Source organism: Callorhinchus milii, unplaced genomic scaffold, assembly GCF_018977255.1.
Source record: "Callorhinchus milii isolate IMCB2004 unplaced genomic scaffold, IMCB_Cmil_1.0 Scaffold24, whole genome shotgun sequence".
In the NCBI taxonomy this organism is placed as follows: Eukaryota; Metazoa; Chordata; class Chondrichthyes; order Chimaeriformes; family Callorhinchidae; genus Callorhinchus; species Callorhinchus milii.
This window is the reverse complement of record NW_024704765.1, coordinates 2282145-2295375: the sequence shown is the minus strand read 5'-3', so window position 1 is coordinate 2295375 and position 13231 is coordinate 2282145. Positions and strand designations below refer to the sequence as shown.

Genomic DNA, 13231 nt, shown 5'->3' with positions numbered 1-13231 from the left:
AATTTTCCGCAGTACTTAAAACGAAACTGGCTTCCAGATTAAGAATGGAATTGAAGAATTCTCCAAAGCTTTGCTCCACCTGAAATTTTAAGACAGTGGCAAAGATATTGCGCTGTACTGTGTGACTTGACATCTTTAAGATTTGGGAGGTGCTTATGTGTGCGATGGAACATGTTGATGCTACAACAACAGATCTTACGAATGTGGAAGATTTATCAGTTAACCAGTGTCAAAGCTAAAACTCCTTCGGGATGCGAGGCTCATAAATCCTGCATAGGAATCTCGCTAACGTCAGGTGCTCGGTTTGCTATTGTTAATTAGTGAGCCCTTCTCTGTGCCCTGATACATCAAGAGTTTGCAGACTGAGGCAAGCATTTACCTGATTAGACTCCAAAGCCCCCAACTGTAGCGCAGTCAAGGATTTTAAGGTCACCGCTCCTGCCTTCTCTTAGATCGTAAGTCATCGTAAAGGATAAGATAGCAGGGCCTTATCTCTCAGTACCATCGCTGCCTGGACCTGGGTGCAATAAATGCCAGCCACTGCTCTGTACAAATCTTCATTTAAATAAATGCGTGGCAACAGCGATGATAATGCTACCTGTTTTGGGACATGGTTTGTGCTGTTGAGAACGCGTCTGCATCTCTATGGGCAATTTGTCTATCTTTGTCAGAAGTGTCTTTTCACAGCAAGTTCAGCCCCAGAGAGACTCCACTTACCTCCCCAGCTTCGATATCGTCACTAACACGTTTCACTGATATATTATTCAGCTTGATATATTACTCAATACCAAGCTGACAGACTAACGGGATGGAAAACATGAGACAGGCTTTTCAGGGATGGAACAATCTTTGTATACTTTTCACTCAGATCATTATCTGCAGTGGTTCAGCTCGTGATACTATGTTATTTTACTCTCTTCACTAAGCTGTTATAACCTCTTTGTAAAGAAATATTTCCTGGCGTCTGTCTTGAACTTGCACTTCACACCCCTGAACCTGTCCCCTCTTGTCCTTCTGCTTTGGTGTATCTGAAAGTATTATTCTAGATGGACTCTTTTAGTTATATACTTATAGACCTCTACAAAGATTGCTCAGAGACGTCTCTTTACAAGAAGAGACCCATCATATCCAGTCTTTCCTCAAGCTGAGCTCCCGTCCCTCCTCACACTCCATCCTCGCTGCTCTCCACCACACTGTGTCTTCCTTTCCCTTTCTTCTTCAAGGCCCATCTGAAGACCATCCTCTTCGACCTCACCTCCAATCACCCTCCTACCCTCCTTGCTCCCCACCCTCCTGTTCCCAAACCCCACCCTGACTGTCCAGTGCCTTGAGTCATCCTCCCGACATGAAAGTTGCTGTGTAAATGTCATTTATTGTTGCATCTCGAGCCTGGGGCAGCTCCTTCTGTTTGCAGTGACCAGAACTGAACACAATACTCCAGAGATATACACAGTACCGTCTCTCAGGGGAAAAGTAGATTATTGCTTCTTAAAATTTGGGCTCATGCGGAATTGTGCCGTGTGCTCTGTGTGCTGAGCACAGCTCCACTGTTTGCATACAGATTTGGAGAAGGTTGAAAGCATTTTGTGCTCAACCCAAATCAGAAAGCTCCTCTGAGTTTCTGGTACTATGGGTTCAAGCGTTTTTTATTGCGTTAATTATCACATTGAATCTGTTAAGAAATGGCAGAATTTCAGTTGAGTCTTTCCACTCCCCCAACCCACCCCCCACCCCCACAGCTTTGGCACAATGGTTGAATCTGAAGCCTCGTTCAGAATGGTTGGGAGGCCAACTTGAACAGTCATAGTGAGACGTTGTGTTTTGAGCACCTCACGTCACGGGCTGAGTGAAGCCACTTTTCTAGTTGCTTCCTGCAATCAGGAGCAAACTTTCTGACCAAACTATTATGCCAAATGTGAGGGTGTGGGGGTGGGGGGGTGCAGGGGAGAGGGAGAGAGAAATGTTGCTTTGGTGCAGTTGCCTATACCGACCTTTGATAATTTCCTCAAACCCTCTTGCCATGTTATTCCGGTGTGATGATAGGCTGCTTGTGTGAATGAATGAATAACAACTGATAAGACATCCTGACCTGCCCTGAGAGGGGCCGTTGTGCAGAGCAAAAAAAAAGCCACGTCACCCAACAAAAAAACACACATCAACTTGCAATGTGACGGTTACAACTTGCCAGCCAGGAAGAGCCCACACCCTAAGAGGTTTAGACTACAAACACCAGTCAGTACAAATGCCAGCTCAGTAGTGGTGTACAAGGGCTACGGAGATTGCTTTGGAGCCTACAGCCATTGAGACAGGGAAAGCTGGCGAGAAACGGCAGCAAGGAAGTTGCTAAATGGATTTCATCATTCAACAAAGTAGTGAAGCCACTTTTCTAACCTCCCTCCACTTCAATTCTTTTTTTATCATCATCCTAACTGCGTGCCTTCAATGATCATCCTAAATGCGTGACTTCCTGTGAAAGATTCACCCACCAGAGGAAAGTTAACACCTGAAATGTTAACTTACTTTCCTCTCTCCATAGATGCTGCCTGACCAGCTGAGTGCCCGTGGCTACTTCTGCTTTTATTTCAGATTTCCAGCATCTGTAACATTTTTTACTTCGGTTTAGAGGAAATTTATCACTGTTTATCCTGTCTAACCCTGCATAATCCACCAGATCTTGATCTTTATCTTCTCTTAACCTCTCAGCACCAGTCAAAATTGGCCCAGCTTCTCAAGTCCCTCTTTGTAACTGAAGGCCCCTTTCCCCTGGAGACATTTAAGTGAATCGATGCTGGAACCTTTTCCATTGCTGTTACATCCTTCCTGTAATTAGGAGCCCCAAAACTGGACACAATGCCCTGCTGCCTAACTTAAAACGCTACTCGTTTGCTGGGCATCGCTGCCTGCAGGGAATAGCTCAGTAGGAACTTCTGTGGCTTCAATATCTCATTGGGGGTCAAAGCCCAACGCCAACGTCCGATCCCCGGCACGGGCTACGAGTCTGAGATTTGTACTGTTCGGATCCAAACAAGTACGTGTATAACACAGAGAGAGAATAGATCGGTAACCAATTTGCTCTGGAGACCACACCTGCCTTACCGATTTCCGTTGAAAGTGGTTTTGTACACAGTCTGGTGCAGCCCTTGGTCCGCGTAGACAGGCATGGAAGCTCGCACGCACTCGTGAGAACACTGCAGAGTCTCGTTGTAGGCCGTGAATATGTCCATGTTACTGGGCACTCGGGTCGCGGTGAAATCCGTCAGGTTCTGGCAGCTCTCCTCCTGGTGGTTGATCTTCCTCTGATGGTTATTTCGCCGCCGGTTCCCGTTTTGTGCACAACTGTGTGAAATAAACACATCTGCTGACTTCAGCGACAAGAAGAGAGCTCTCCCCCTCCCCTCTCCCCCTCCTCTCTCCCCCTCCCCTCTCCCCCCCTTTACTGACAGCCACTGCCTCCCCCACCCCACCCTCACAAAGCAATGAGGGTGATACCCTCCTCCCTCTGAGATCAGAAAGTTGTGATGTCAAGACCCCACACCAGGGCCTCGAGCTCACAGTGTAGCCTGACGCTCGAGTGTATCCTGGAGCACTACGTTGTCAAATGCACCGTCCTTTGGATGGGACACTTAAACGGGGCCCTCCTCTGCCTTGTCCTTAGGCACCTGTTAAAATTCCTACAATGGAGAAGGGAGTTTCTCCTGGAATCCTGGCCAACAATCCTGCAGATTAATCGGTCATTCACCATGGAGCTGTGTGTGTGACCGTAGGCTGTGCACATAATGGTTTCCGCGATTACCTACAAAAAAAATCACTGCACGACAGTAATTACTGGAAAACACTTTGATGTGATAAGAAGCTATAAACATTCTCTATGTCTGAATTCATTGGGATTCATTCTTTGTTGGAGTTTAATATTCATGGTTTAGCTTCAAAATCATCTTTGTGTCTAAACGACTCTCCTTTGGTGGTGAGTCAGATTAGTAGAGTCATGGTAGGTGAAATTTGCGGTAATTTGCCATATTTCTTAATAAGGAATCTGACTCATGCAAAATTAGCGGGGGCTCCTTTCCATTTCACTGGGCGGGTGGGTTGGTAACCCGAGGGCACCGATTTAAAACATTTGTTAAAAGAAACACAGGGGAGGCAAGGAGAAATGTTTTCACACAGTGAGTTGTTCAGATCTGGAATGCATTGCCCTAAAGGGACGTGGAAGCCGATTCGATAACAACTTTTAAGAGATTTTATGTAGGGAGGTCAAGTTTGCAGGGCTATGGAGAGAGAGGGGGGAAGTGGTGATTTGGATGGCTCTTTTTAAAGAGGCAGCACAGACACAATGGGCCGAATGGCCTCCTTCTGTGCTGTATAATTCTATGATTCTATGAACTGGATGGAAGGGGAACCATTGGGAATCCGTTCCACCATCTACTGGCAGAGCGGCATTTCTGCAGATCCATAGGAATCCATAAGTGGAACATCGCAAATCCCACCCCATTGTTAACCCCATAACATACAGCAGGAAAGAGCACACCTGCCTCCCATTGGCATCTCACCTCTCGGTTGACATGTAGGTCTGAACAATGAGATGGAAATCTCTGCACTGCCTATAAAATGCTTCTCTAAAATACTACCTTTGCTATATCATTTGTAAATGTATACATTTGTGAATTTAAATATAAATGTTCTACATTATCTGTCAGAGTAAGAACAACAACAATCAACAACAAATTACATTTGCACAGCACCTTTCTTGTCGGGAGGATGTCCCAAAGCGCTGGGCAGTCAGGGATTTGCACCCGAGCTGGGGATTGGGATCAGGAGGGGTGGAGGGTAGGGAGAGTGGGGGTAGGAGGGTGATGGAAGGCACGGTCAAAGGAATACTTTCAGATACCCTACCCCCAAGGCAACAGAACAAGAGGACACAGGTTTCGAGGTGTGAAATTTCAGGACACACAGCTGGAAATATTTCTTTACACGGATGAGAAATAACAATAGGAACATTCTACCAGGAAAGATGGTTCAGACCAGAATACTGGACTTATTTAAGAGGAAGCTAGATAACAGATAATATTTCTGCTTAATATATTATTAGGTAACAGGTAGGTATATATATATGTCTTTCTTAATAAAATTAAGCAAATCATTTTATTTAAATAATAAGAGAAGGGAATGCAAGGATATAAGGAGGGAGTAAGGGGTTAGTGGAGACTCGCGTGGAGTATAAACAGCGGTACAGATTAGTTGGGCCGTATGTCCTCTGTCCATGCTGTACAATCTATGCAAATCTGTGTAAGAAACAGCTTGATGACATGATGGGAGAATGGTAGGGTGAGTGTTCTGGAGGCATGAGATAAAATAGGCCAAAGGACCTTCTTCATCTGAAGTCTCTTGTTATCTACCTTGTGAACCTCAAGTCGCTTGCCCTAGCTTTCTGTCCGACCCAGTTAGTGAGGTGAAGCTCAGAGCCATGCCGCTGGTTACTAGCAGGAACTACATTTCTCTTCTCAAACCGCATCCTTTCACTGTTTAACATCAAACCAATGTCTCAGTTTAACTGTCACTCATTCATCAGGGTTTGTCCCCCCAGGGGCTGAAACTGCATCGCAGCATTTAATGGGGTGGAAAGTGCGACATTTCTGTAACAAATCCAACATGGTAATTGTCACATTGAATCTGTTATGAAACATTGTATTTTCCACCATTTCCTAAAGTCTGTCTGTGGGAACAAAAACACTTAAAGATTTCAGAACCATAGTTTGGTCCAAAGCCCAAACCATTGTGTCAAAGTTTTTTTTTTGGTGGACAGGGGAAGGGGTCCATTTGATGATTTCCATCTCTAGGAACAGATGGGAAAATGGGACATTCCAGAGCGAATTCAATGTGATCATTCTCCTGTCTCCATCCTCTGTTTCTCTGATTACTGCTCGTCCCTCACTTCCAACATCCTGCAATCATTAGCTGTCAAACCACAAAGTGGAGATGTGGGTGTCACTAAATCACTAAGTATCTGACCTGGGAGAATGTCCCCCTTTGGATCAGTGTAACATTAATGTGACGTTTCTTATTTCCCACGCACGCAACGCAACACCATGGCTAACTTGAGTGAATTTTGCCACATTGAGCAGTTTAACGTATTTGCACATTGAACGCTTGGACTCAACAGACTTTCATCCGATCAATCTGGGATAGATTCCTCCCAGGGACCCGGAGGTGATAGATCAGTGTGTTGGCCTCATTCTTCTCATTGTTAATCGAAAGGGTCACGAATCCTGAAGCCTAGTGAACCCTCCCCACCCGCCAGAAACACAAGTTTCAGCAGCTCGGATTGGCTTCTACCTGGCCTGAAAATGCTTATGGGAGAAATCTACATTAATTGCACATTTGATACCTGGGTTCATCAAATCTGTTAAGAAACAGTGTGATTTCAGTTGATATTTACCGGCTGGTGTAAGATCTGAACTCCTGCCTGGCCGGGAATTCAGCCCAATTGTTCAGGCCACAGATCACTGCTTCAGGCCAAGCGAGTGAAGGAGAACAGCACATGTATCTGAGCTGGGACACAGCGAGTGAGTGAGCGGTGTGTTACAGGATACTGGCTGAGGTAAACCTGTAACGTAGTTTCTTACGCTCAAATCGAACACTTTTGGGACCAACACTCGAGCTGAAGTTATGGGAAAGTCAAGACCTGAAACCAGGGGGGACATGGGGGAACATATATTCAGACCCTGAGTTATAATGGGATCTGCAAAATAAAAATGGCCACCAGTTCCGCTTCCGAGTCATCAGGTCATGCAGGAAGTGGCAACTGTACTGCACTTCCTACCCGCGCTATAATCAGACTCAGCTCTAACAGGGTTGGACTGAACCAAAGCTCCAGCAGGAGTGGGCGACGCAGTGGGATGAAAGGGGAGGTGACCCCCGGTTCCCGGGCGGGGTGTTAGTGCATTGACTGTTAACCTCGACGAGTGTGCAACAGAGTCATTATTTAACATACAACAAAGATACAGAAACAGGGCTGACGCACAGTCACGGCAGAATTGCTCACCTGTGCTCTAGGCTGTGAGGTCATCGTGGGAAGGGAAGACCCCACCAGGAGGAAAACAAAGGAGAAAGAGTTTGAGAAAAGGTAAAGGAAATCTCCGAAGGAAATTCTCAATCTGATTTTGACTTAAACCTTTCCCAACTTCCTGTTTTTTTTTGTACAATAGAATTTCCCCTATTCAAAAGAAAGACACAGCAATAGGAGAAGGGAGAGGAGGTGGGAACAGGGCCTGAGGAATACTTTCTGTGCTCTCCAGGGAGTGAATGGTTTGGTACCTTTAGCCAATATGTCCCTGGCCTCTGTCCTACCTCTACAATCCATTCCCACCCACTTCCCTATCCGCTCCTTCCTCTCTACACAAATCCTTCACCCCACCATTGATCGACTTTCAGCCTTGCTCTTAGCCAATATACAACAATAATAATCCTTGCACTGATCACGTCATTGAGACATCCACTTGTCCCTGTCCAACAGCAATAAAAGAGTGGGAACTCTCCCCCAGCTCTCCGTTCTCCAAATGTCTCAAGATATCTCTCTCTCTCTCTCTCTCTCTATCTCAGTGTGTTCAAAACTCTTTCTTAAAACCTGCCCATGGCTCCGGTCTATGCTATATTGGTATGAATAAGACCTGCTACAAAATTGGGAAATAAAGGTACCTTTTTGTTTTGCCCAACGTGGCATTATCTAGAGTGAAATGTGGGTGGTCAACAGCCCTGAGGAAACAGACTCTGGGGTTGAGCTGTCTCCTGGCAACGCAATAATTAAGTCATGCCTTTGCTGTGGTCTGGGTGTGGAGTTTGGGTTAGGTTTAGGCTAACCCCTAGTCTCCAGGGCACCATTGATGACAAACCTGCCAGTTTGGCTTATCAGCAGCTCCTGGATAGGGCAGACGTCCCGATTTTGACCTGGACGATTACTGCTAGTTTGTGAGCTACACTCCCGTTGCTGAGTGCAATCTGTGGCCGAAATCAGGTGAAATCAGGAGGCAGTTTTTCACCCAAAGGGCAGTGGAAATCTGGAACTCTCTCTCCCCCAAAAGGCGTGGATGCTGGATGCATTCACATTTACAAGACTTAGGTAGATAGATAGGTGGTATGTCAGGGTATCAAGGGACAAGGGCGGGTAATTGGAGTTGAGTTTCAGATCAGCCATGATCTTATGGAATGGTGAAACATTCTATAAGAGTGAATGGCTTCCTCCTGTTCCTATGTTCCCCTGATTCCAGTGAGATTTTGTTAGTAAGGAATCAAAGGTGGTGAACCTCTCATTGGAAACTTGAAGCAGTCAACAACCCCACTCAAAGACAGATTCCCCTCGTCCTCAGTGATGACTTTGTCTATCCCCTCCACACTCCACCTGTGGGGTTGCTTCTACCCAACTCCCGACAGCTCTGCACCAATCCCAAGCCAGAAGCTGATGTTTGGCCCCAGCTTCCCGGGATTCAATTGGCTTGAGCCGAAATCCAGATGAACACCAGCGATCAAACCAAACAATAGTCGATGCTAAATTCGTCCCATCACATTGACCGATTGTCCTGAGGTTGGGGGTGGTGGGGGGTGGGTAATGAATGGGAGGCAAAGGGGAAAATCTGTTCATATCCCAAATTCAGTTGATTATTCTGGTAATGAAAACCCACTGTTTCTTCGATTCAATGTGACAATTCCAACATCAAACCTGTTTCTGCATTTCCTTCACTCTCTCCCTCCCTCAGTTCCCCCAACTTGTTAAGCTGAGCAGCTGTGTGAAAAATACCCCCCCCCTCAGTGATAAACTTGATAATGACACAAAAATAGGTCTGTGGCTTAACTCTCACTGGAAATATCATAGAATCATAGAATCTTACAGCACAAAAGGAGGCCATTTGGCCCATCGTGCCTGTGCTGGCTCTTTGAGAGAGCCACCAACTAGTCCCACTCCCCCGCTCTTATCCCAAAGCCCTGCATATTTTTCCTTTTTAAGTACCTATCTAATTCCCTTTGGAAAGCTATTATCAAATCTGCTTCCACCCCCCTTTCATGTTCTGACTGAACAGGACACCTTGGGAGAAGCTGAATCCTCCATTCCCAATTCTCCTCCCTCCTTTACAAAGAGAATGGGATAGCCAGGACGATGATATGGGCAAACGTGAAAAATGCAATGTTTCTTAACACATTTCATGTGCTATGTTAATGATACATCAGAGTTTTCCAACTATTCCTAAAGAGATGGCTATTGGTGTGAATTAATCCTACACCCCACCCCCACCAGCTTCAGGAGAATGGTTGGGTCTGATGTTTGGGGTCAGTTGGATTTCCGCTAAGCGTTTGCGACACTCTTTTCAGATCTTCGATCCAACGTCTTGGTCTTGGTGGGATATCCCAGCTCAAGTCAACTGGAGAGCCCCTCACACACTGCCAGCAATAATGGACAGCAACAATATTGACACTGAAATACTCAGACTCAACCATTGTGCTGGAGTGGAGGGGTGGGGGGGGCGGTGTGAAGGGAGGGGGGGCAGTGAGGGAGCAGTGGGGTTGGTGTGGGGATGGTGACGGAGGGAGTAGTGGGTGGGGGGCAGGTGTCACACTCATGGCCAGACTTTAAGAATAGATGGAAAATGTTTCTTTACAGATTCTATCACACACTTCAGACATACCGCATGAGAGGCTCAAAATTCTAGTCTCTAGTCTCAGCCTGTGAGACCAATTTGCTTTACAACTTCAGTTATCCCAGAATTCAGCCTTAACAAAGAAGCCATTTCTCCACAGTTCTTAAGGGATTGGCTTCCAAATGCGAATTCAAGAATCTACGACATAAATGTCTTAAAATTCTGAGACGAAGCTGTCTGACCAACTAAGACCACATTTTGAAACATGATATATTTCAACCTAGAGACTGGATTATCACTAGACTCTTCACTGCTAACTGTTACAGACCAAGAGTCTCACAAACAGACTTACCAGTTTTTTAACACCAGGGTTGTTATCAAGGCAGCGACCACCATGATGAGGGACACGGTAATGGTTATGATCTGGTGAACGGCCAAACCTGGAGATTAAAAAAAAAGATATATCTGGTCATTCTTCTTCTAACTTATTGACTCCAATTGAACCTCGGAGGCTGAGTACCATCAATATCTTTCAATGACTCATTTTCTATCTCCTGTATCTCTTGTGTAATTTCACCTTACTTAAGCCATCCCTGGAATGTGTTTCTCATAGTCAGCAAATATTACTGCAGAGATGTACAGAGAGAGAGAGAGAGAGATATGCAGAGAGAGAGAGAGATTGTGAAAGAGAGATACCAAGAGAGAGAAATGCACAGAGAAGAGATGCAGAGAGAGATTCGGAGAGATTTACATAGAGAGAGTTGCAAAGAGAGATTCACACACACACACACATATAGTCAGAAGGATATAAAGATAAGCCATAAAACAGAAAAATAGATAGCTATTCACACTCTGAAACAAACAGTTAATTATAAAGACGCAAGATGATTTTTATACTGATTTATCATATCAAAGCACTTCACAGCTTAATTACTGTCACATGCTGTGACTGTGGTTGGAGGCAAACAAAGCAGCTGTTTTGCACAGGACAAGTCCCCATAAACAGCCATGAAGTGAATGACCAATTTTTTCTGGGGGATTTGTTGGCAAGGACTTCGAGAGAGAAACTCCCTTCTCTTTTCTGATAGGATCTTTATCGTCCACCGAAAGAGCAGGTAGATGAGAGCTAGGACTAACATCTCACTGGAAGGATGTTAAGTTAAGGCAAAGAGCTGATAATAATATTAATAATCCTTGCATTTGATAGAGCCCCTGATCACATCATTGAGACGTCTCAAAGGGCTTCACAGAATATACTGTAAAATTAATGGACTGTACATTTTGTGGGCAAAACGCAACAGCCAATTGCTCATAGCAGTGTCCCACAAACAGCTGGGGATTGAGTGACCAAACTATATACATTTTTAAGGGATTATTACCCCGGGAAAAGCAATCTACCCATCAGCTAACAATTGGGTTGGTTGCTGCTTACTATTAGGTAAACAGAGGCGTGTGGAGTAAGGAAACTTGCCTAAGGTTTTGCCCCGCCTGGTAACTGAACTTGGGTCCTCTTGCTTGTGAGCTGAGCTGAGCTATGGAACTCAACACTATACTCACAGCGTAGGCACAGGCAGATGGATAAAAATGACGATGGTTCGACACAGATAAATCCATAATGAGCAGGAAGAAAAATACAAGATTCACTGGACAGTTTGCTCAGTGAGATAGAGAGATACACAGCATATATTGTAGATATGTGGATTTTGATAGACAGATACGCACAATCTAATAGACAGATACACAAGGTTTGAGACACACACCCACATTAATACTGTAACGGCTGACATTGCTCAGCTCTGTGTCCATGTTAAACAGCTGAAGTTCTGACCTATCAAAAATCCTGGGCTCCCATCATGTCGGAAAACCTACAGACTGTGAGAATTTCCTCTCCTCATTCACAACTTGGCACCTGTTTTGCACATGCATGTTTGCACATGGTTTACCACACTCCTTTGACCAGGATGCCCTATACATTCTCCTCCTCCCTCCCCCAGGAGTCTCTACACATAGACTCACAGAATTATACAGCACAGAAGGAGGCCATTCAGCCCATAGTGCCCGTACTGGCTCTTTGAAAGAGCTATCCAAATTAATCCCACTCTCCCCACAGCCTTGCAAATTTGTCCTCCCAAAATATCTTTCCAATTCTCTCTTAAAAGCTGTTGTCGAATCTGCTTCCACCACCCTTTCAGGCCGTGCATTCCAGATCCGAACAACATGTGGACATATCAGCTCCATCATTGCCTATCTCAGCGTTTCTGCCTGCCATGCTCTTCGCTTCTCTTTCCTTCAACCCCTCTGTAGAAGACAAACTCAAACCCCTTTTCCCGTACCTCCACAATAATGTGTTGTGAGCCCCCAACGCTCAGCCTGATCAGTCTGGTTCAATCAGTAGTCCTGTTGCCTCTGAGTCAGAGGGTTTGTGGGTTCATACACACCATGACTTTGGAGCTCACAGTCCAGGTTGACGTTGGGGGCACACTGCATTTTTGTATTAGATATTAAGCTGAGCTCCCGTCTGCCTGTTCAGGTGGATGTTAAAGTACCCATGATACTATTTAAATTAAGTATGGAATAAATTGGTCATCAAGCTCTAAGCTGTTATAGTAATAATTCTTGCATTTGATATAGCGCACATCTTCGAGACATCTCAAAGCGCTTCACGGAATATACTGTAAAGTGAATTCACTGTATATTTGTGGTGAAACGCGGCAGCCAATTGTGCACAGGAGCGTCCCACAAACAGTCGTGGATTGAGTGACCAAATTATTTTGAATTTTTTTTTTTAAGGATTATTATCTCCGCCAATCGACTAACAGCCGAGTTACTTACTTACTGCTGGTAAACAGAAGCGTGTGGAGTAAGGAAACTTTCCAAACATTTCACCCTGCCCAGGATGTTATAGGACCTTACTGTGTGCAACTGGCTGACATGTTTGTCTACAAACACACAGTTAATACTTTTTATTGTTAATAACAATAAAAGGCTATCATTAATAATAATAACAATAATAATAATTTTGTATCAACCAGCAAAAGTGACATGAACAATTCCCCAGATAAAATTGTAACAGACCAGATATTATCATAAAAAAATCAAATAGACTGTATATGTGTAATGTTATTTATGTGGCTATCCCAAGTGATTACAACATAGGAACATGGGAACAGGAGCACACCATTCAGCCCCTGAAGCCTGTTCCGCTAGCAAATTCCTGTGCAAAAGCGTAAAGAGTTACTATTCAAAAAGAGTTGGAAGTTTCTCTCTCTCTCCCAGTGTCCTGGCCAACAGTTCCCCAGATAAAATTGGTCATTCACTTTGTGCTGTTTGTGGGACATTGCGGTGTTCAAATTGGCTGCCGTGTTCACCTACAAAATATACAGTCACTGCCCTTCACAGTGAATCCTGTGAAGCCTTTGAGATGCCCTTCCAATGCTGAGACAGTGCTACATCAAATGTAAGGATGATTATTATTATTACTTGATCAAATTAAAGGATTGCTGATGTGGGCAGACAAAGTGGAGTTTCCGTATGAAAAACATTTTAATATTGGATTGTATATAAAACATAAAATTGGGATCCTGTGACCTCTATCAGTAGGGATTTAC

General features: G+C 44.7%; 1 protein-coding gene across 1 annotated transcript in view; it reads right to left on the bottom strand.

Moving 5' to 3' along the window:
- ajap1 (adherens junctions associated protein 1) overlaps positions 1 to 13231 on the bottom strand; it is a 42966-nt gene that overhangs the window by 15157 nt on the left and 14578 nt on the right. The window contains exons 3-5 of the mRNA XM_042343773.1: positions 9976 to 10063; positions 7040 to 7051; positions 3097 to 3336 (exon numbers count right to left, since the gene is read on the bottom strand). Coding sequence (XP_042199707.1) covers positions 3097 to 3336; positions 7040 to 7051; positions 9976 to 10063 — 340 coding nt within the window. The remainder of the gene's footprint in view (positions 1 to 3096; positions 3337 to 7039; positions 7052 to 9975; positions 10064 to 13231) is intronic.